This window comes from Nyctibius grandis, chromosome 4 (assembly GCF_013368605.1).
Source record: "Nyctibius grandis isolate bNycGra1 chromosome 4, bNycGra1.pri, whole genome shotgun sequence".
Classification (NCBI taxonomy): domain Eukaryota; kingdom Metazoa; phylum Chordata; class Aves; order Nyctibiiformes; family Nyctibiidae; genus Nyctibius; species Nyctibius grandis.
The window spans coordinates 48,337,387-48,360,945 of NC_090661.1; the positions used below are offsets into that span (position 1 = coordinate 48,337,387).

Consider the following 23,559-nt stretch of genomic DNA (forward strand, 5'->3'; position numbering starts at 1 on the left):
TTTCCTGGATTTGTTTCAGTGTTTCCAGAACCCTGCTGGAAACAATAACTCTCAAAGAATTATTAAGATCCTTTTGGTCTTATTCTGGTTTTGGTTTCTGGCACCCTTTTGAAGTACTAAGGTTTAATTGTGGTAGCTGTGTCCTTAACTCTGTACCAAATACTTCCAATTTTTCACTGTGGGTTCCCAGGTGTTATTGAAATGCAGGTTATCTTTATCAGAAAGGTATTGACTGGCAAACAACCTTAAGTTTCCTTCTTTTCACAATGGGAGAAAAGTTCAATCAGAAATGGTAAGTTTCACGTGGGTGACTGTCAAGCTAGGTGTTTGCTCCAGGGAATATGAATATCTTATAATATTTATGGTGATTCAGCAACATTTTTTTCATTCTCTGCTTTGTTCTTTCTCTCTTACTGTAATCTTTATTGCAAGGAGACTTTGGTGAAGAGATTGGTTTTGCATTGAACCTTGAATACGATAAAATTTATTATCATTTTCATTTCTTATAGTAAGGAGCTAAAGGTTAGCTGCAGAGAAAGCTTTTTTTTCATTCTGCAATTATTTTCCTTGTTGCCAACAGCTCTTTTATTCTTGATGAACGCAGTTGTTGTACTGGATCATTCTCTTGGATGGAGAACAGCAGTTTCCGAGATATTTATGACAGACATCTCTTTGGCCTTTGGAATTATGTCCTTAAATATAAGTTGATATTAGGCAGCCATGTGTGCATTTCACTGAATGATGAAAGTTAAGTATAGCTGCATAGTTTGCGCTATCAATTTATGCTGCTTGAGGATCTGACCACATGACGGACGACATTGTTTCATGTTCAGAAGGAGCAGGACAAAAGTGTTCAACACAATCGCCAAAAGCCCTCTGGTGAGAGTGTCCCTCAGCACCGGTAACGGACACGGCGCGGCCAGCCCACACGCTATGGCTGCACGGATGCCTGCGCTCACACGGAATCCTGATGTGCTGCAATAGCCGGATTCACAAGGTGAAGTGTTCATAGTGCCCTGGCCAAACCCACACCCTTCACTAAAGAGCAGTTCTGATTTCACGCTGATAAAAGCATCAGTGCCTCTCTGGGTAGGTGTTGAAAGGGAATGCCCTGATATCTGGGTTTGGTATTTCTACCCTCTCTCATGATTTCTTTTATATATATATGTATATAGACAGACAGACAGACATACATATCTATCTATCTTCCCGTTGCAGCGCTTTCAGTGAGAAAACATTGAAAACTAAAATATCACAAAGCCTAAGAATTGTTTTAGGAGCACAGAAGATGGCTTTTCTGGGCACCTGTGCCAGCTTGGGAGCCCTGCTGATAAAGCGGAGATTACCCTGTTGTACACTGCACTGGGGGGTCCTGCCCTTGTACCTCCCCTTTTGCAGTGGGGAGGTGGGAGCAGCGCGCACCCCTGCAGCAGGGGCAGAGGCATTAGGGGAGCCCGGGGGCCGCCGGTGCCCAGCGCCGCCCGGCTCTCCCCCCGCCGCTCCCCCGTGGGCTCGCCCAACAGCCGCCCCGTGCAGTCCCGCCGCGCCCCCGCCGCTCCGAGCGGCCGGGACAGGAGACTACATTTCCCAGTATGCCGCGCGGGGCAGCGCCGTACCATTTGCGAGGTGGAGGGGGGAGCAGGCGCCTGGGCGCGCGGGAGTTGAAGTGCCGGCGAGGCGGTAAGTGCTGGCTCCGTGCGCCGGCCGAGGGGTTGACGCGGTGTCGGAGGCTGCGGAGGGGCCGGCGGGGAGGGACCGGGACCCTCACTGCCCTCCCGCCCCTCGCTCCGGCCTCGGGCGCCTCGGCTGGTGCCGGCGGACGGGGGGGGTCCGGGCCCAGGCGGTAGTTGCCCGGCGAAGGCCCGGTTGCCGCAGGGCTAGGCGGGGCGGGGGTTGTTTCTGAAGGCGGGGGCTGGGGCGCCGTTCTGGGAGGCCCGGCCCGGCCCGCGTGAAGGAGAACCGAAAGCAGCCGGAGCCGGCTTCTCGTGTCCTTCACGGGGAGACCTCGGGCCGCGCCGCTGCGGTGGAGGGCTCGGGGGGCGGACTGGCCCCGTTGGGGCTTTGCGGCGGCCGTGGGTGCGTTGTCCCCGCTGGCCTCGGGGCGGTCAGCGCTGCCTGCCGCTCCCCGGGCTTCGGGAGAGCGCGATCTGCCGGGCAGCGCTTCCGCGCCGGGGCGCAGGCCCGGGCAGGTGGCTGTGGTGGCCCTCGAGGGAGTCGCCGCCTGGGCTCCGGGGGAAAACTGTGAACCTCCCGTCCCGGCTCCCCCGAGGGGGATGAGGAGAGGCATGGCGCCCGGCTGCAAGGAAAGGGCACCTTACGTGTGTGAAAGTCAAAGAAGCCTGCTCACCTGGGCGAAAGGAGAGTGGGAGGCGATTCATCAGCGCAGGCCGTAATAATGAGAGATCTCAGGTGTATTTCACAGCAGACCGGGTCTTTAAGGTACCCCTAGGGGAGTCGTAATGGCTCATTAACATGGAAAAGGCTCCTCGACACCTTATGCAAAACTTTGAAATACAACTGATTTCTGACAATTCCATTTCTGTACCTTGGAGGGGTTTTAATTCTTCCCTTTTTATTGGTACAACACATTAAGCTTGAAAGCAGGAACTTTGTTGCTGAAGAGCTCAGATGGTCTGCCTGTTTATTTGCTAACTAAAGTTCCCATCTTCTGTTCGTGACGTACGCTGGCGGGTATGGCAATAGATGTGATGTCATGAACTGCAGATTATACCTTCAGGTAGGAATAAGATGCAGGAACAGATGGATTTGCATCCTGCTTTCAAGCAAATGTTCTTTTAGTAATAAAGAAAGTGAAGGAAAAAATAATGAAAGAGAGCGCCATATTTTCTGTGTTAAAAAAAGTCACCGTTTGCACCTTTCGCTTTCCAATAAATGAAATTTTACAAAAACATACAAGAAGCAGAAATGGTTTAATTAAAATACTTTGCAGGAAATGTATCCTCTGTCACCTTCAAAAGACGAGTGATTCCTGTACAAAAGAGATCAGTCCTCCAGGAAGAAGCCCCAAAATTTCTAGAATTTTAGTGAGGCGGGGGGAAGGGCAGCTTTTTTGAGGAAGCGCATGTTCATTTGGCTGCAGTCAAGGGGCCAGCTTTATTTTCTCTTGAGTTTGGTTGTAGGTTTGAAGGAGTCCTGATCAGCCAGCTACCCCTTCTGACAGGAGAAGGAGCTGGGGTGCTGCAGGGAGCTCTGACAGACGCTGACAGAATGTCTTGGCTTTTCTGCCTCAAAGTTACCTAGGGCTTGTAAGGAAATTAAAGAAAATAATAAAGTTTAGCTAAGGTTCATGTACAGAGGTCTCTTGTGTTATATTAGCCTATTTTGCTGATTGTGTTCTTGTGAACTGTTTTTGAAAGGCTTGACCTGTGTCACTCCATGTGTTTTTTGGTTGCAAGGCTTCAGAGAGAAAAGGCATGAGCTGGTCTGACCCTGCTAAAAGTTCACAGTGAGAAGTAGGAAAGTTTCTCATTCAAGTCTGAGAGTAGGAGGATTCGTGGACTCCATCTTGATGGGGTAAAAGCCCACACTCTGTCAAGGGTGCTTTTGAGCGCTTGAGGAGTAGGAGAACCATGCCTCTTGATTTGTGGTGTAAGCAGAAAGAATGGTCAATCATATTTTCTATCCAATACCAGCCAAAGGGAAAGGAAAGAAAAATATACCTAACTTGTAATTTTTTTTTTTCAGGTTTGAATCCTCTAAAGTGACATAAACAATCATAATAGGTATATCACATGTAATGAATTACATGTTTACACTATTTTATATACTGTGAGCAATGAATGCAGTGCTCCAAAGTGCTTAGTGTGGGAAATGGCGTTTGTTCCCTACCCTTGTGTCCCAGAGAAAAAGTGAGTGAGAAGCGTCTCACCCCAGGCTTGTGCAGCACCTGTGACAGAGCCAGGATTAGGCTGTTGATTCCTGCAGATGTCCGTTCTGCCAGTGCAGTCCCTGCCTGGCAGTTGAATGGGACGGTGATGATGAGAAAACAAATCTTGCTTGGTCACTCTGATCAGGTCCCCCATCCCCTGTGTTGTATGTGGCTGTCTGCCACTGGCCGCTGGACTTGCATGCAGCTTCCAGGGATGCATTGCCTCTTCCCCCACCACTCATCAGCAGTGAGGCACTCTCACAACTAGTCTGGCAGAGTTTCCAACAAATTTTGTGCGCTCTTGATGTCGCAAGAGCTCTTTTTAAACCCTGCTTTTTTATATCTTCTGTTATCCCCTTGCAATCTGCCTACGTTGCGATATCTTCAAAACATTTGCATTGAAGAGGTGGCCTATTGCTGCAATTGGAATTTACTTTTGGTGAGCTCGTGCTCCCTTCTCTCTGTCCACCTGTTGTTCCTCCTCGTAAAGCCTTTGGAACCATGAACAAATGTTTTGTTGCAGGTGCGCAAGGTCTAACAGTGTTTTACTTCTGGGTTTGTGGCCCATAGACACTGTTGAGTTAGTTAGGAATAGCAATGGAGCCAGAGCAGCTTACGTTCGGTTGCTGCGTGATTACTTGAGCTCTTGGCTGGGGGCAGTGCTAGTAATGCATCATTAGCAAAGGAGCAATTAAAATGTGGATTATTAGGTCCCCTGGGCAGTAGGCATCAGATCACTACGTCCTTCTCAGATGTTACAGTTGCTGTTTTCTATCTCGGCAGGGTTCATCAGTCATGGCACGAAGGGCCTTGAAACTTGCCTCCTTGGCAGCGGCTGCTTCTGGCATCTATCTGTATGGAAACAAGTTTGTGGATCCCAATGATTTTGGAGTTGTTCGTGTGGGCCGAGCCATTGCCACAGTAAGTTTCACCCTAGTAATGTGCAGGAAGATTCCTAAGTGGGTCAGGGAATTGGAGTTCACAAGAACTTGGGATTTTCTGCATTCCCTCTTTGCATTTTCAGTTGGCAGCTGGCTCCAGGAGTCAGAAGGTCAATAGGGAGCTCTTCAAGTTGTTAACACGGTGGGGAGAAAAGAGGTGAAAGCATATAAAGAATAGAGCTGTTGTTTGCACGTTTTGGAAAGAAACAGAGATACTGGGCTGCAGGGAACTGTCTCTGCTTCCCTGGGTAGGGTGGGACCTTCAAACTCATTCACTCAAGTGCGGTGTGCTGCTGCCTTTAACAGTGACCTAGTTGAAACCATCTTGTCTGCATATCCCATTTTTTACATTGGAACATTTTGTTTGAAGGATCGTGGTGGTTGTATTGATATGCTGCGGTAGCTGTTGACCTGTGACTCTTAGTATGAGAGATTTGGGGAGAGGAAGGCAGGTGTTTTGAGGATCATTCTCAAAGCAAGGGTAAAGTGAAGATGGGAGATGATGTACTTCTGAGATTGGATTGGTTTCCAGGTTCATAAAATAAATGCTACATCTGCCTAGCGTCACTGCTATTTCACCCTTGTGTTGATCACCACTCCAGAAAACCTGAGAATGGAGACTGCCAGCCAAACAGGTTGCTGCCTTCTCCTTGAGGATATTCACTGATGAATCCATGAGCAGTCAGGAAGAAGGAGAGCAGGGACTCTGGAGGAGGTATCAGTCTCCCTGTACCTCACTTGCATTATATATATCTGTCACTTCAGGCCACAAACTCCATCATTTACAGACCCCCAGTGGTAAGCAGCTGTTTGCATATTCTATGGCTTTTAAGCACTTCATTAATGAGTTTTACAGGGAGTCAGCTCCTGAGGGCAGATGCCATAAGAAACAAGCTCTGTGGGTTGGCTCAGGTGCCATGCTGTTTGTATGTGCAAGCTGCACCATGAACTATTGTGAAAAATGAGTGTTTATTTTGAAAGGCTGAGGGCAGAAATACAAAATGTAATCTTTCCTTCTTAGCTAATAAGTGCTAAGTACGTGCTAAGCTTTGTGCTCTGTCCCTGACTGTAAGGCAGTGCTGCCTGGTGGCAGGGAGCAGCTCGTGCTTCCACTGCACAGGAAACTGAGTCATGGAGAGGGAACACAGGTTATTGTGGCTGGAGAGGAATCTGCTATCCAGGCTGTTTGGGCTCTCCAATCTGCCCTTGAGTCCTGCATACTTGACCAATGTTTCTCAATCTTGAAGCCAGTGTTTTTTTGTGGCTATCTTCTGTTTAAGACAAAAATAAGTGAGAAGTATGCAGTGATGAAGCTGTGCAGTTGGTCTGTGTTTTGAGTGACGGTGAGAGATTACTTTCCTGATGAGCAGGAAGTAGGGGAAAGGAGGTTTTCTTTGCTTTAGATGCTGGCAAATCTAAAGACATGCTTGACTCTCACGTCCTCTGCCTTCAGGGAAGTCACAAGTCATGGGCTGTAAAGCACTTCACTGGCCCTGCTCTTAAATGTGTTAGAGGGTTCTGCACCCATAGCTGCAAGCAGTGACCCCCACAAACATGCTACCAGTGTTGTGTGTTCTGTAGGTGATGGCGGCATGTGTTTATATCTGTGTGTCTGTATACTTTTCAAACACAAATTTTTTGTCTCTTTGAATTCTCTGTTCCCTGTACTATATAGGACTGCATATAGTTAGATTGCTCCTTTAGTCCTGCTGCGCCAGTGACCTCTGCTTTCCCAGCTTGGAGTCTCCTCCTGGTTGGAAAGGCAGAGGTCAGCTCTCATCTGAGCACTGGCAGCCCAGACTGCTCTCATTCCTTAGCCATAGACTGGGTGAAGCCAATAGAGCAATTAGACATGTTCATTTCTAAGAAGCTCAGCTTCTCGGGCTTGCTCTTTTTGTAAGTGAAAGCTGAGACTCTGGAGAGAACAAGTGACTTTGGGTATTGGTGGCATGTACATGGACCTAAAGTGTCTGTCCTTCAGTCTCGCCCTGCCCAGGCTTCTTATCTGGATGCTTGGCTCAATCATTGGACCATAGCCAAGCAAAAGCAGGCTGTAATTAAGAGGCTGTAATCCTTAAGAGGTCAGTTCAGCAGTAGCAGGCACAAACATTTAAGACAAGTTACGGCATGGCAAACAGAACAAAAGCTTGGAGAAAAGAACACATGGAGGTCAAGACACCTGCCCTAGAACTACAGGACTCTGGACAGTTTTCATCTGAGTTTGATTAGAAAGATTTGGGTCTACTTGTATTTTAAGCATACTGGTTCAGTAGTCCTTTGCACACTTTCCTAAGAAACTTGATGAAGTGCACTAGCAGAAAATTTCTTCTTGAGCCTCAGTTTAGGGAACTGGCTCTTGCTCATGTGTGAGTAGACAACTATTCAGAGGGAACATGGTGCCATGACCTGGTGAGATTGGAGGATAGTTTAGGCATGGTGGAAGAGTGTAAGGTGTTGAGAATTCATTGATACAAAAGTGGAAGCCTAAGTCTTTGGGACATCTAACACTGGACTGGATACAAGGTCAATTAAAGAAGTAATCTGGCATTTGTATGGGGAGGGAATGGTTGATATTGTAGGTCATTTTATGTCTCCAAGAATCAGTCTCACACTGTAACATGAATGACAGCACTAGTCTTGGATGACAACTAAGTCAGTGGCCTGGAGAGCATCCTGTTCCAGTCAGTTTCTATGTTCTGGTAAAATTAGAAACCTGGCAGAGCAGTTGTGCATTTGCTGTATTTCTTTGAGGGTATCCCAGTTGTTTTGGGTATGTGGAAGGAATGTTCTGTGCAGTAGCTAGAATACATCTCAGACACTAGCAGGGATTTGGCAATGTCAGAGTTGCCTATCGGATCATCATGATACTAATTTAGTGTTTAAGATTACAATGTAATTAGCAACTGCTTAATTAATTCCTTCTTCCTCTGTAATACAGTCCAATCTGTTAGCTGCTTGTTTTCAAGTTGGAGGTGATAATTACCCTCATGGACCAGAGATAAAATAAGAACCAACTCAAGCCTTCATGCAAGGATGATTTGAACCTCCCTCCACTTCAAAGTTGTTCTTTGAGGTTGGGAAGATGCTTTGGAAATCTCTCTTCTGAATGTGACTCTGTGTAGCTGTGCAGCTCCTGAGTTCGCCAGGGGCAAGAGAGCCTGAAAAGCTCAATTTTCAATATGGAAATGTGAGAAACCTTACCTCCACAAAGGAGCGTGTCTGTCTGTAACTGATTCCCAGATTGATCCCTTGTTCAGTGCATCTCTGAGCTTTTGACTGTTTCTCTATTGTCAGTTCCAGCAACTTTGTCTCAAAGCAGATTTGATCCCCTTGCCTTCCTGGCTTTCCCATTATATCGACTGTGCTTTATGCCCTTACTAGGTGTGTTTGCAGTGAAAGGGGGAGGGATAGTATCCTGTCCCAGAATGGAATGCTGCCCCTTCAGTAGGGAGGTTTGAGGAGATCTGACTTTAGATCTGAGTTGTGCAAATGGTTCTTTATGGCAAGGATCTTGAAGTTCAAATGACAGGTTAGTGGACAGGTTCATCTGGGTATACATTCCCTTCTCTCCCCCAGAGTAAACTTTATGAATGTGACCTGTGTGTTTCTGTTCTGTTTGCTGACTGTGGAAAGAGAACAACTTTAGTTGTAGGATAAAATTGTGAAATACCCCAGATCCATTTTCAGAAGTCATTAAGGCACTTAGGAATCTAATTCCATTGTCTGTGGCTATGTCTAGCTAATAAGCTTTAGCTGGATCCCCCTATTGTTGTTTTGTAATTGGGTATCTGGCCTTTTGGCCCTCTAGTCCTTTGTGGAGTTGAATATCCCCAAAAGTACCACTGCTTGTGCTAATTGGTGAGCTTCTCTTCAGCCACTCTGCTCCCTGCTGATCCATCTGCCCAGTCTGAGCTCACAGTGCACCAGTGTGGTTAGGCAGGTTGGAGGTGTGAAGATGAAGCATGGGATAACTGGTGGGGCACAAACAGGGTCTTCATGGTCTCTATTACTAGCAGCAGACCTTATTGTGGAAGCTGACAGAGAATGGGAGCCTGCTGTGCAAGGTGCTGTATGGAGATTATGAGAATGCTTTGAGCTTCTCAAATGGAAGATAGTATAAGAGTGCCAAGTGTTGGTTATTTTTAATAGCTATATGTCAATGAGGTCCCTGCACTGCTTTCTATAAACATTAATTGAAATGTAAATATTTTCATTTCATTTCTTATGAGTCTGTTACCGTAAACTCCACTGTGGAGCCAAAAATTTGGAACCTAAGCTACATACATTCTCCCTAACATAAGGTTCGTTGTTGTGATCCAAGATAACTGCAGAGCTTGCTCAAAACGTCTGGTTTCATTTGCAGACAGCAGTTATCTCCTATGACTACCTCACCTCTCTTCGGAGCGTCCCATATGGATCAGAGGAGTATGACTTCCTCAAATCACAGGTAGGTGATAGCACTGGACTACGTTCCTTGGAAACTGCAAGCCACGGGTGTGTTACCAAAGCCGTTGCTGCAAAGCAAACCGTCAAGCTGTCAGCTTAATAATTCAGTATGCCTTCTACCAAATTGGTAGCAGCAGAGGCAAACTGTGCTGCATATTACATAAGATTCTTGCAGGACCTGCATCACTCAGTGGAGAAGATCCCTCATGAAGAGTAGCCTCATGCAACCAGTGCTCACTTATGTCCATTAGAGATTCAAGTTCTTGGTATATGGGGTAAGACTCCTTTGGGCTCTGTCACTGTTTCTCTGCTGCCCAGCCTGGTTGTGTGGAGGTCAGCTTCTGGGAGGGGACTGGCAGTGATTTCTTGACCTGCTTATTGGTTGGTGATGGCCATAACATGAAGGCTGAGGGGTTTAAGTAAAAGAAGTGTGTTGGAGGGGAAATAATAGGGATGAATCAGGCTTGCAGATCTCTGAAGAAATCAGTATTGGTACATCTCATTGCAAATAATATTATTGTGTTTTGATATCACTAATTAACATGAATAAAAAAAGCATTTCTAGTGAGAAGTAAGATAAGCACACCTATTGCTCCTCTCAGTCCTGTGCTGCGCCTTTCATTCCAGCCTACTGTCCTACAATACCTTAAGCTGTGAGTGACACTGAATTTTAGTTGAGTGCATGTGGTGTATGTAGCCAGGGTCTCTCTGCTATTCCAGCTCAGGGCCTCTTTGGAATGGGAAATATAGTTTGTGCTGAAATAGGCCAGTCTGCATAGTATGTTTGAACTAAGGTCTTTAACCTCATTTTTCTTCTTAGTGCATGTACGATTTAGGCCACTGGTGTGGTTGTAATGCATGGTGTGGTGCTCTCCAGGGACTCTCAGACTGGAGGGACTCTAAAGCTGGAAACAGCAGTGGGCCAGATACAAATCGGTGGCACTGGACTACAGCATGCTTTAGTGTTCCTCTCACAGAAAATTCACATCATCATCAGTATCGTCTTAGAGTATTTGGGATAGTTTGCAGAGAGGCTTCCTCAAGCTTGTTCTCATTCTCTCCTGTCTAAAGATGCTAAGCTGTTCTGCTGTAGCTCCTCCTCCCAGGTGAGTGGCACTGATGCCCTGGCATAAACTGGAGATAGATGTGTTGGAGTCTGGAGCTTCACTTTCCATCTGCCCATGTTTCTGCCACATGCCTTTGAAACCTTGTTTGCAGAAGGGCTGCTTGTAGCTTTCGTGAGCGACACCCAAGTTATAGAGTTATCAGTGCTGTGGACAGCTTGTCATTTGGCAGCAGTTTGCAGCAGCCCTTGCAAATTCCTGACCTTTTGCCGTGTATCTCCATGGCTTCATTAACCTCTGTCATGCAGGTTTTGATGGTTTGTCAATTCCTGCCCCAGGCAGCCAGAAAGGGCCCTGGTTGCTGGTGCTGCACAGAGCTGTGCTTTCCCTGCTTGGCAGCCAAGACTACCTGAGTCAGGCTCTGCGTGTGGCAGAGCCAGTGGCAAGTGCAGCATGTCAGTGTGACACAAGAGGACTCTGTGGCACGGCCAGCAAGTGCCAGCCTTTGGCTGCAGGAAGAGGAATGAGCTGGGAGATAGAGAGGAGGAAGTAGGTGCAGGCATAGCATGAGTTAGCAAAACTTGTTGGCCCGTGGAGGCCTGTCCTGCTGTTGGCAGGTGTCTATGGAGGGCCACCACTGAGCCTGACAGTGACAGCCCTTGTGGATTCCTCAGCAACATCCCTGTAGTGCTTGTGCTAGCAAAGCATTAGCTTGTCAGGGGAGAATTTTTTGGGCCTGGGCAATTGCATGCCAAACCCTTTATCTCGGTGCAGCTCTAAGTGGATGGCAACCACGTTTTTACTGTCTTGCAGCTCTTTCAACACCGTGGGAGCTGATTTTGTTGGTCTCAGACTAGCTCAGAATAACTTTTAAGAAGTTCCCCCGTTGGAGTTGGTACTAAAGGTTAGTCACCAGATGGGGCTAAGAGGATGTGAATGCCCCTCCTAAGTTCAGTGTTGTGTGTGAAGGATACTTATCTAGATGTTGCTTCTACTTGCCTCTGTCCTGGACAGATCTCTGGTACTCTGATATTCATTGCAGTCTCTTGGCTTTCTGTCCTTCAAGTGAGGCCAGCTTAACCTCCTCTTCATATGCTGAGAGTCTGGAGTTTTCTTTTAAGCATATGTATGAATTGGTTATTGATTTCCAGCCTTGCTTTTGGTGCTGTGCTTAGAACAGAGATTCTGTGAGGCAGGGATTTGGTGACCCCGGGACTGTGGGTAGTGCCAGCAGGTCTGGGTGCATCTGCTGTGCCTCTGTCTCCAGTGAGAGGGCACAGCTGCATGTGTGTCTGGGGCGGGCTTGCAGCTGGGAGTAGCAAAACACTTTTTCTGTGCGTCTCCTCCTGGTAGTCAGCATACTGGTGAGTGCTACTCCAGTGCAAATGATAATGCTTAACTTGTTCTCCGTGGATTCTTAGTCAGCCATTAGACTGGAGCCTCTAAATTATCCATGGCCTCAGATGAGAGATGGGAAGCCTCAGTGGCAGCACCAGTCGTTGAGCCTGTTGGGGCCGAACAGGGACATAGTCATTAGGAAACAATTAAACACAAAGCAGATTAAGAAGAAAATGGGTTCCCCAGGGGCTTTTAGCCAGGTTCCAACTTAGCTCCAATGAATTATCTTCAGTCTCACTGTTTTTCTATCCCTCGTGGGCCGCTTTTGATGCTAATGCTCTCACTCACTCCGTTCTCAGCACCTTTTTATGGCCAGCAGATTGGGGGTGTATTTACTACTCTCCATGAGGCAGGAAGCAGTAGCTGGAAATTCACTCTGTGTCCCTGGGGACGGTTTGCCTCTCTCTGGTTCTCCCGTCAGCCAGGAGATACAAGAATCCACCTTCCTGATGGCACTCACAGCCCTACCTCAGCAACAGTCAAGAGAAAAAAATGTCTTATCTTTTCCATTCCTGCCCTTGCCTGTAGCAGGAATGAACCTGCTTAAGTGGTTAGGCTTTATGTCCATCCTAGTGGTTGCTTCATCTCACCACTGGTGGCTGGATGACATAGGTAACTTGATCTTTTTTCTGAGTTAAGAATCCTTTCTTGGAGTGTCTGCCCTTTTCCTGCACATGATGATAATGCCAGTGTGCTGGTGTCAAGGCCAGTGGTAGCCATGGTTAGCTCCAAGACATTGGATGTCTGTAGTCTAGTGTCAGGAGCATTGGGGGAGATAATGAGCTTTCTTCACTTAATGTTTATTTTATTAAATGATTCTGGCCATTTTTGCACATGTAAGCTTGGGCATTTCTTCTCGTTTCTGCCCCTGCTTGTACTGGGTCAGAGGAGGAAGGAGGGCAGCCTGCTCAGTGCCATTTCCTTACCTATTGCTTTCTCTACAAACCATTTTATTCTATAGAGGGCTGCATTTCTCTGACATTCTTCCACCTCCTTGAGTGTTTGTCTCCTCAGTCTCAAGTCAGCCTACCCTGTGACATTTCCAGTGTGCCTCTCATTGTAGCACCTGGATGTCTTGGTTGACAGTTCCTATATTGCTGGCATCAATTTCTGTTGATCCTGCTGTCAGTCAGGAGGTATCTCACAACATGCAGTTTGTTTAAGGGCTGGCATCAATGGGCTTCCGAGTTGTTGTCAGTGTAGTAAGAGGATTGCAATGGGTCAGTCAATCTTGCGGATTTTGGCACTAGTGGCCACAGTTGAAAATCTGGAGCAGAGCATTTTTTTGTTGTTTTCCTAAAACAAAGGATTACTGCTGTGAATGTGGATACAGGTATTTTTTTTTTTAATGGAGAGGAGATAGCAAGGAGAGAAAGGATCTGTGGTCAAGGTGTCTTGGGAGACAGTGGGAATCCATTCTTGAATTAACTTTGTTGGCTACAGAATTGCTTTGTCAGGGAAAAGCCATTTGGGGGAGTTAATTAACTTTCCTCCTTTTGAGGGCAGAATGAGGATGTTCTCATTCAAACTCCTGGTTATTGGGCTGTCAGTATCTGGGAAAATATTTGGAAGACATAACCCTGTGCCATCATTATACAGAATAGGATTTCTTGCTCCTTAGAGGCTATTCCTGGCACTTGTGTTTGCTTCTTAGGGTGAGGTAGGTGTTTTCAAGACGAGCTGTGTCTCATAGTGAAGTTGCCTGGCTGAAGGATCTTGGAAAGAAAATAAGTGGTTGTACATGTGCATGTGTTTTTAAAAAATAACCTGCAGTTTCTGGATAGTTCAGACCAACGAAATAGCCTGTGTCTTTGGACTTCCCTCGTGACTGAGTAACACTGTGTGCCTTAAATAATGGGAAGTGATGTCCTAAACTAGTTTCTTCATGATGGAGGTGGACTGTATCTGCAGAGAGAAATCCCCAGGAGCTCTCCATGGCATTCCTTCAAAAAGGCAACTGTGAATGGGGTCTGTGGGCTGTTCTACGCCACAGCCAGTGCATGCGGTGGTGGCTCTCTTTGCCTGTGCTTCAACCTGTGGTGAACTGGGAGGAGAAGCAAATGAGCTTCCCTACGAGACATGGAATAGCCATTAGGTGGCAGTGACTTTCTGTCACCAAGCTAAATGGGAACCAGTAATAGAGAGGTAAAGAGCTTCACAGCCCATCCACACTCCCTGAGCTGATCAGGTTTGGTTGCCTGTTTATGTGCTCCCCAGGATTTCTCTTCATCTAAAAGGCATGGTTGATGCTAATGCAGTCTAAAAAAGCTACTGGTAGGGCCAGCTGGTGGCTTGATGACTCTACATTTGAGCACTGCTGTCTAGCAGACTTCCTGCTAACACATAAAGCATGAAAGCTTTGTGCTGAAAACACATAACAAGCTGTAAAATAAATCTTATAATTATAAGACACTTCCTTTTCCTCCTTCTGCTTTCTAGAGTGGTGTCAGCTGAACACTGTGGCCACAGCATCTCTAGGTTTTAATTTTGTAGCATTAGGAAGGTCCATTTTTTTGAGATGTGTGTCTATAAAACAGGATGTCCTTCAGTCCTCTGCAGTGGTTGATTCAGAGAGATGGGCCATCTCACTGTGACATTTTTGGAGGAGGAAGGAGAAGTGAGGGGATGGAGGCAGTGCCTCATTTATTGCTCTTTTTTTCCTGGCTGGTCACCCTTGTCCCTGAAATGCTTCACTCCAAGAGCATGAGCATGAGATGTCAGGTACACCACTTGCCTGTGTGGTCCTGCATCTTTCTTGCACCTCCCCAGGAGGAGTGAAACTGTGTGCCTTGGGAGCATTGAGCCTTCTCTCCTCCAGGTGGGGCTATCCCTTTTCATTTGAGTCCCTGAAGAGCTCATTACTTTGCTTCCTTATAGCTGCTGAAGGGGTGCCTAATAGCCAGAGGAATATCTGAAGAACATCTCAACCAGTGTTGAGTGAGGAAACCATTAGGAAGCCCTTGAAGGATGTAGGCTGCAAGGAGCCTTGCACCATGAAGAGCACTATAAAAGCAGCAAATGGAAAGTGAAGAAATAATCTTGTTTTATTTAGTGTTTGGACTACACCTTGAGTCCCAATGTGAAATGAACACTTGGCAGTGCAAAGTCAAGAGATATGACAAGAAATGGTATCTTCTTTGAAGAGCTCATGGTTGAGATTTGTTTATTTGCCTAGATTTTCACCCTAGATGTGTGTGGTGCAAATAGCTACGCACACAGGATTTCTCAGAGGGTTGAAGGCCTGTGTAAAGAGGGAAGGAATCAAAAAGAAAGTGGGAATTGCTTAGGATTCCACTGTAAGTAACTTAAGGCTGGTCCCATTGACTTTGGATCAGGCCCTAGGTAGGGGTGTTTTCTTAATGAAGGACTATGTAGCCTTGAACTACCAGCCAGTTTATATGACTTGGTAGCTGGAGGCCACCTGTAAAGTCAGTAGAGCTGACAGCCAGTGCTTCAACTATTTTAAAAGTAGGAAGACAGCTGTCTTGAGAATTTAAATAATCTTATCTGAGACTAGGAAAAATAGATACCTAAAAGATTCATTTGGCGATAGAGACACAATGGCAAACTGGGCTTCTCAAATGTTGTTTTGTTTGTCCTTTGAGTCCTTAACAAAACCCATATTGTGGATTCTGTTCCCCTTTCTAAGGTTACTGTAGTCAGCTTGCAATGAAACACCAGCTTGAAGGACCCCAAATCAGGAGTACAGAGATGTAAAAACAGGAATGAAAAGACTGGTGTGGGATCCAGAGGATATTTCACATAGCAGGCCAGGCTGGAATTTCAGCACAGGACTGAATACTGTAGATTTGTTCTGCTAAACCAGTGACCTTATCACATTCTCCCCAAAGTGTATCTGATAAAAGAATTTGCTGGAGGGTAGCACATGATTATCTTACCTGTCAAGCCAGTGTCTTCATTTAGTCTGTTAAGTCAGTGTTGAGGGAATTGCTGTGGTGGGTGTTGTCTTGCAAACACTTCTCTGGGCTTCTTGGCAACATTGAAGGCCTCTTAGTGCATTCCAGGCAAACCCTTTTAGCTATGGGAGGACTATCCTTTTTGCATACTTGAGGGAAAGGTGTCTCTGAAGGGAATTCTGCTGTCTTCCTCCATCTGGTGCCCCAGGACCAGGCAGGACTCTGCCAGGCTGAGGAAGCCCTGGGGACTAGGGAAGAAGGAAGCTATGTTTCTCTTGAGTTGGAACAGTTGCTGATTTAGTCTAGGAACAAAACAAAATGTGAAGTTCTGCCAGGTTTGGAAGCTACTCTTTGACTAGAGTGTTCAGGTGCCCTGCCTAGAAATCTGCTGATGTGAGCACATCTGCATTTTTGTACATCTGGACAGGCACATCTGTCTGCCCGTAGACGTGTGCCTGTGTGTTCAGGGTGTGAGTGCTTCTGTTGAAATAGCCACTTCCAAGACAGAGTCAAAGGTTCAAAGATGGCTTTGGAGGAGTGAATCCAAGATGATAATCGCGTTCACTGCTAGCCTAGTTAAGCCTGCATTTGGTCCCATAGACTTGGTTTGAGTTTTTTTCTCTTTTCTTTTCTTTTCTTTTTTTTTTTTTTTGAGAGTCCTGTCTTGGTGGCTGCAAATTCTGCTGACGCTGCACCATTCAGAGCAGCTTGCTGCTCCTTCCTCTGCAGCAGCATCATCTTGGCAAGTCTGACACCAGTAACAACTTGTTTTTGTCAGTGTACGGAGCTAGTGTGACTTGGAAGGAGCCCACAGGGAGCAGATAAGCATAGTGACAAGGGTCATCTTTATACAGCCTCCACTCTGTTCCTAGCTCCACTTTAACAATGAATCTGCGTGTGAGCCTGCACTTATACATGTGGCAGGAACAGAATAGCTAGCAGAATCGCAACCCTGGACTTCAGGAGGGCCAACTTTGGCCTTTTCAAGCAATTGCTAGGGGAAATCCCATGGGACAGGGTACTAGAAGGTAAGGGGGCCCAAGATAGTTGGTTAGCATTCAAGGACTGCTTCTTCCGAGCTCAAGATCAGAGCATCCCAGCAGGTAGGAAGTCAAGAAAGGGTACCAGGAGACCTGCATGGTTGAACAGGGAACTGCTGGGCAAACTCAAGTGGAAGAAGAGGGTGTACAGATCGTGGAAGGAGGGGCTGGCCACTTGGGAGGAATATAAGTCTGTTGTCAGAGGATGTAGGGAGGCAACTAGGAAAGCTAAGGCCTCCTTGGAATTCAACCTTGCAAGAGAGGTCAAGGACAACAGAAAGGGCTTCTTCAAATACATTGCAGGTAAAGCCAACACTAGAGGCAATGTAGTCCCACTGATGAATGAGGTGGGGGTCCTGGAGACAGAGGATAAAAAGAAGGCGGAGTTACTGAATGCCTTCTTTGCCTCTGTCTGTACTGCTGGAGGCTGTCCTGAGGAGCCCCGGACCCCTGAGGCCCCAGAAGAAGTCAGGATAGAGGAGGAGTCTGTCTTGGTAGATGAGGGCTGGGTCGGGGACCAATTAAACAATCTGGACGTCCATAAATCCATGGGCCCTGATGGGATGCACCCGCGGGTGCTGAGGGAGCTGGCAGAAGTCATTGCTAGGCCACTCTCCATCATCTTTGCTAAGTCGTGGGCAATGGGAGAGGTGCCTGAGGACTGGAGGAAAGCGAATGTCACTCCAGTCTTCAAAAAGGGCAAGAAGGAGGACCCGGGTAACTATAGACCGGTCAGCCTCACCTCCATCCCCGGAAAGGTGATGGAACAACTTGTCCTTGGTGCTGTCTCTAGGCACATCAAGGATAGGGGGATCATTAGGGGCACTCAGCATGGCTTCACCAAGGGGAAGTCATGCTCAACCAACTTGATAGCCTTTTATGAGGATGTAACCCGGTGGATAGATGATGGTAAAGCTGTGGATGTGGTCTATCTCGATTTCAGTAAAGCGTTTGACACGGTCTCCCACAGCATCCTCGCAGCTAAACTGAGGAAGTGTGGTCTGGATGATCGGGTAGTGAGGTGGATTGTGAACTGGCTGAAGGAAAGAAGCCAGAGAGTGGTGGTCAATGGGACAGAGTCCAGTTGGAGGTCTGTGTCTAGCGGAGTCCCTCAAGGGTCGGTACTGGGACCAGTTCTATTCAATATATTCATTAATGACTTGGATGAGGGATTAGAGTGCACTGTCAGCAAGTTCGCTGATGACACAAAACTGGGAGGAGTGGCTGACGCGCCGGAAGGCTGCGCAGCCATTCAGAGAGACCTGGACAGGCTGGAGAGTTGGGCGGGGAGAAACTTAATGAAATATAATAAGGGCAAGTGTAGAGTCCTGCATCTGGGCAAGAACACCCCCATGTACTAGTGTAAGTTGGGGACAGAGCTGTTGGAGAGCAGCGTAGGGGACAGGGACCTGGGGGTCCTAGTGGACAGCAGGATGACCATGAGCCAGCAGTGTGCCCTTGTGGCCAAGAAGGCCAATGGCATCCTGGGGTGTATTAGAAGGGGTGTGGTTAGCAGGTCGAGAGAGGTTCTCCTCCCCCTCTACTCTGCCCTGGTGAGGCCGCATCTGGAATATTGTGTCCAGTTCTGGGCCCCTCAGTTCAAGAAGGACAGGGAACTGCTAGAGAGAGTCCAGCGCAGAGCCACGAAGATGATTAAGGGAGTGGAACATCTCCCTTATGAGGAGAGGCTGAGGGAGCTGGGTCTCTTTAGCTTAGAGAAGAGGAGACTGAGGGGTGACCTCATTAATGTTTATAAATATGTAAAGGGCAAGTGTCAAGAGGATGGAGCCAGGCTCTTCTCAGTGACATCCCTTGACAGGACAAGGGGCAATGGGTGCAAGCTGGAACACAGGAGGTTCCACATAAATATGAGGAAAAACTTCTTTACGGTGAGGGTGACCGAACACTGGAACAGGCTGCCCAGAGAGGTTGTGGAGTCTCCTTCTCTGGAGACATTCAAAACCCGCCTGGACGCGTTCCTGTGTGATATGGTCTAGGGAATCCTGCCCCGGCAGGGGGATTGGACTAGATGATCTTTCGAGGTCCCTTCCAATCCCTAACATTCTGTGATTCTGTGATTCTGTGATTATACACACATGCACAGTGCTTTATGAAGGGCCTCCTGCCAAGCCTGGGTCTGTTTACTGTCTTGCCAGCTTTGCTGAATTTAGAGGTAAATTCACTGAAAAGGTCACCAGCAGAATTGCTTTTCAAAAAAACCTCAGCTCCTAAAATGTCTTTACTGCCCCTGTAGTCTCTATTTGAAAATGTACTTGTTTTGAGTTGTCTGTGAACTCTGTAAATGTGCAGCCTGATTGTTGTCGTAGGGTTGCTGTGAACACAAGTCTGTTTTTGCAGGATTGCTGAAGGGCGGCAGGCTTTGCACTCCCATTTGTTTATCGTAGGACTGTTGTGTGAAGAGAAGGAGGGAAGATACACTTTCCTCCCTTGGGCCCTTTCCTTTGCATTCACAATCAGGCAGCACAGCTGGGCGTTTACAGAGCCCAGCAGGAGCTGTTTCATCTCTGGAGTGTTCTGGTATTGCCTGTTCTGTCTCTCCTCTTCCTCTCCAGGACAGCTTCTCTGATTCTATTTCTTGCAGTAAGCTGAAGTTTTGCTGTTGCAGTCTGAATTGGGAGTTTTTCACTGCCAATACATGGAGTGGTGACCCTTGACTGGGGAACATTATTATAATGAAATGATGGCTCCTGAGCGACGGGAAGTGAGAAACAGCAAGGCTGTTAGCTGGAACCATGCTTTCCTCGCTGCGAGCTGGTGCTTTTACTGGGGTGTGTGCTTGAAGACAAGAGCTGTCTGCAACCTAATGCATGTGAAAGGCTCCCAAGAGCTATATGTGCCTCCCTGACTGTCGGGTTTAGATCAACTGCAACTTTCCTTTACCTCCACTGGCCCCAGAGGGACTGAGTCTGTACCAGGAGTGAGGGTGATGTTTGATTCTTTTAAACCTATGTTTTGATTTTAGGGTAGTAAGTGCTTGGTAATGTGGTTCAGGACTAAGCAGGCGGAAGCACCTTCATGCCTGCACCTCTCCTGGTATAACCCCACCTGAATGCATGCAGCTTCCCTCACTAGCCCGGCACAGCTGACCTCTCTGTTCACTTGCGCTGCCATCCTGTACCAGGCCTGAATCAGCTTCCTGTGCTCCTGACTCTCCTGCAGCCTGCCCCAGCTCTGCCCTTAGCTCTCCCCACTGATGCCTCAGCCCTGGCTACCACCTCCCTGGCCCCTGCCGTGCCAGCAGGTTTCCCTTTCCCAGTCCCTTTCTGGAATGGGATTCCCAGCACTGGCAGAGCTTGGTTCTCACCTGGAGACATGAGCCTCACGCTGTGCGTGCCTTAGCTTCGTTCCTGGAAATCTCACTCCAGAAACAGTCAGATGTCAGGTTCCATAACGTGCTGAAATCCAATGAGCTCACAGCCCAAGGAATTCTTCCATTTACAAACAGCCTAGAAACCCATTATATTTCATATTAGTATTGAAAGACTAATTCAGGCGTGTAGGTTTTATTTGAAGGATACTAAATTTAAATAAAGCAACAACAAAGAAGTCAAGCTCTGTCTTTTTGCAAAATCTTTGAAAGGGTGGGACGTATGTGTAGCTAATGAAGGAAGATTCCTTTAAATATTTTAAAAGTGTTCACTGCTTATAATTGTTGGACTTATACATAGTAAATTGAAGAAGAAGCAATGTATAGATAAGACCACTTCCCCACACAACCCCCATCCCAGTGGCAGATGCCCCTCATTCCACCTGCATTGCTCAACAAATTTCATCTCAAGAGGTGAAATGAATTCTCAATTGCAACATGCCTAGTAATTAACCACACTATAATTCTGATGTGCAGTGCTGTCACCCACCATCGGGTGGGAGTGGAAAAGGCGCTGCGTTTTGTTGATGGTTGAACATTTGTTTTCCTCATCATTTTGACACCAGAGGTAATTGCCATTCCTGAAATATTCTCTTGCTAGCATTACAAAGCAACTGTTAGGGACAAATTAATTATGAAGAATCTTGTTATGACAGATTAATAGGCCAACAGGGGAGATTTCTTCTTCTTCTTTCAGGCAACTGAATAGTAAAATCTAACAGCTCCCGTATAACTGCTAGAAACATGTGCTTCTCTGTAAGCCAACATGTATTTTGTTGGAGATGGGGCATTTGCAAAACTAGGACTAGAGTATAGAGTGGTTTTCCAAGATTGCTTTTATTGAGCTTTTGTTTTCCCAGTATCATGTGCCAAAATGAGCTTGAGTCTGGGCATTGCCATATGGAGGGGAGGTCTTCATGGTTGGTATTGGACCAATGTCTTCTGTCTCGGTCATGGCTGAGCAGCATCATGAAGGCTTGGAAGTGAGGAATGATGGACTTGTGGACTTGATGGATTTTAGAACAAGACATAAAGTCATTATCCAGACTGCTTTGTGGCCACTAAGGGTTCCCTGTACCAGGGTGCTGGTGTAGTTCCAAGTGGCCAGTGATGTTCTGCCTGCCTGTGTCCCCCTGGAAGTTGCAGACTCTCCACCCCGAATTATTCTTGTGGGATGCTCTCTGGGCACTGTTGTGGTGTGGCCATAGATGGCTGCCTTCCTGTAGCAACGGTGATTGAGGCACCCTGCCTCCCTGTGACTGAAGCGTTATGTCAAAGCCCAAGGGAGGAGTACTTTGAAGTATCTGGATTGATCGTGGCTGTGTTTAGAAGCTCACCCAACTTATGTGTAGTCAGGACAGCAATTTGTGTAGACTTGGTAATTGTGCTTTCAAAGAGGCAGTTAGATATGTGTCTCATAACTGGCTGGCTACTATGGGATGCTAGTGAATCCAGGAGCTGATGAGCACACGATTGAAAAGGAGTCTATTTTAGGCTCCAGAATAGGCATAATCTAGATTTAAATAAGCCTTCTGGTGAAGGCCTGTTCACATTCTCAGCTTTATCTTCTTTGAAATCTCACTCAAGATGTCAGGCAGATGTTTAAACAGAGTCTATCTCCTCCAGCCAAGTGCTTGTACATACAGCACTCTGTCCGTGCCCAGGAAAGGAACACATCCTCTGTGGTAATCAATGCACAGTGCCCTTTCGTGCCATGATCTTCTTAATGAGAGAACAGTGAAGCTCCACTGTTTTCCGGAGACCAAACCAAGACCATGTTTATCCCATTTTTCATCTTCCCCTACCTGTGAACATCAACTCCCTGTTTCGCTGTGACCTCATCCTTCTTCATGGGATTTCTGTATCTCTGTGTGGAGTATGTAAATGCTTTAATAAAATAATTATATGAGGCTAGAAGTCATAGATAGCATTACTTTTGGATTACTAGCATCTGATTTCTTTTCCTTGCTTTGCTTCACACCCATCTTGTGTCATGCTAATTCTCTGTGGTCCTTTTTGGCATGCAAATTTTGTCTTTGGGACTATCCACAGTGACTGTATTTTGCCAGCAAGGGCTGATTCTTTGGAGGATCTTTGTCGATGTTATTTTTCTGTCAGGTTTTGTACGGATTGCCTTTGTGATAGGCCTTTTGTCTTGAGTTTACTATTTACCTTCTAGTCAACATTAGAAATTGGCTGTCTTTGACTAGCGTGTTGATGGAGATTCTCTTTTGACTGTTATCTCCACTGCAGTGTCATCTTTGTTTTCTCTTGTCCAGTGTTAGCTTATTACACCAGCTTCTCCCCCTTTTGACAAAAGAGCCTTGACTTTTGCTCATGTGAGATTCAAACTGAAACCTCTGGATTCCTAGATGGTGATTTCTTTTTTAAATTGTGGCAAGCACTGCCACAATTTGCAGTTTTTTCCACAAAGAAGTTGTAACTGGGTAGTGATGAACCAGGCTTTCCTCACCCTGCCCCTTGGCGTACTTGCACAGGTGATCTGTGGTAATCAGCATCTCATATATCAAGAAAAAATCCACCCTAGATTTCCACCTGATAAAACCCATTTCCTGCTATTTGTAGTTGCTTCTCTGGAAGAGTGGGGGATAAAGGTAGGGATATTCCTCCACAGGCAATTGAGCAGTAATCTATTTTATAATTTCCTAGGCTGAACCACTCTTAAAGACTATTGACCAATCACTTTGATCCTGGGTGGGATATGTAACCTGGAGGTGGAAGTTTTCCGCTCCTTTTCTTCTTGGCTGTGTGCCCAACAACTCCCTGTGCACTGATAATGTTTCCTGTTGTACCCAATTCACTGTAAATAAAATAATGGCTGACAGTGAGTCTGCAGGTGGAGGGACACTCCAATTTTCTTAAAATTAGAATGAGACAAGACATCCAACAGCTTTACTGACTGTTTTACTCTAGGTTCTTATAATATGTTTGACATTTACAAATGCAGCATCCCTGCCTTGTGGGTGCTCATTCATCTCTTAGACGAGAGGCACAACTCAACAGCTGGCAATGGAAAGGGCAAAATGTTGAATATGTAATTGTATATAAAGATGATCTCAGTTTTATTCCCTTCACAACCTTGGTTAGCCACAGCCAAGTGCAGGGGAGACGCGTACAATATTGTTCATTGTGATACCAGCTGCAATAAAGGCAGTTGCCTCTGGTACTGCTGGGGGTAGTTCCTTCTGCTCGTTGTGGGAGCAAAAGTAATCTGCTCTGGATAATGAATAACCAACATGTGGTCTCACCTGGGCTCTCCTTTTGTTCATTTCAGTGTGGTGCCATGTCAAATATTCATATGTTTTACTTCATTAAACTGCTATCTTGTGCTATTTTTAAGTGGCACACTCAAAGCCAATATAGGTTCTCTCTGTGTTCCTAGCAGCTGTAATGATTCAGTAGACCAAATGCTGCCTTCACTGGCACCCACAGAAGCCCATTTTTTTCGAAATTCT

General features: G+C 46.5%; 1 protein-coding gene across 4 annotated transcripts in view; it reads left to right on the top strand.

Moving 5' to 3' along the window:
• The first annotated feature begins 1,630 nt into the window (after positions 1-1,630).
• Positions 1,631-23,559, top strand: part of ADCK1 (aarF domain containing kinase 1) — an 86,606-nt gene continuing 64,677 nt past the window's right edge. For 2 of the 4 annotated variants that reach the window (XM_068398659.1, XM_068398663.1), the window contains exons 1-3: positions 1,631-1,680; positions 4,673-4,810; positions 9,194-9,277. In XM_068398659.1, coding sequence (XP_068254760.1) covers positions 4,685-4,810; positions 9,194-9,277 — 210 coding nt within the window. In that variant the 5' untranslated portion in view covers positions 1,631-1,680; positions 4,673-4,684. Of the gene's footprint in view, positions 1,681-3,709; positions 3,744-4,672; positions 4,811-9,193; positions 9,278-23,559 lie in introns of those variants that run through there. The other 2 variants (XM_068398660.1, XM_068398662.1) reach the window with 2 other exon arrangements.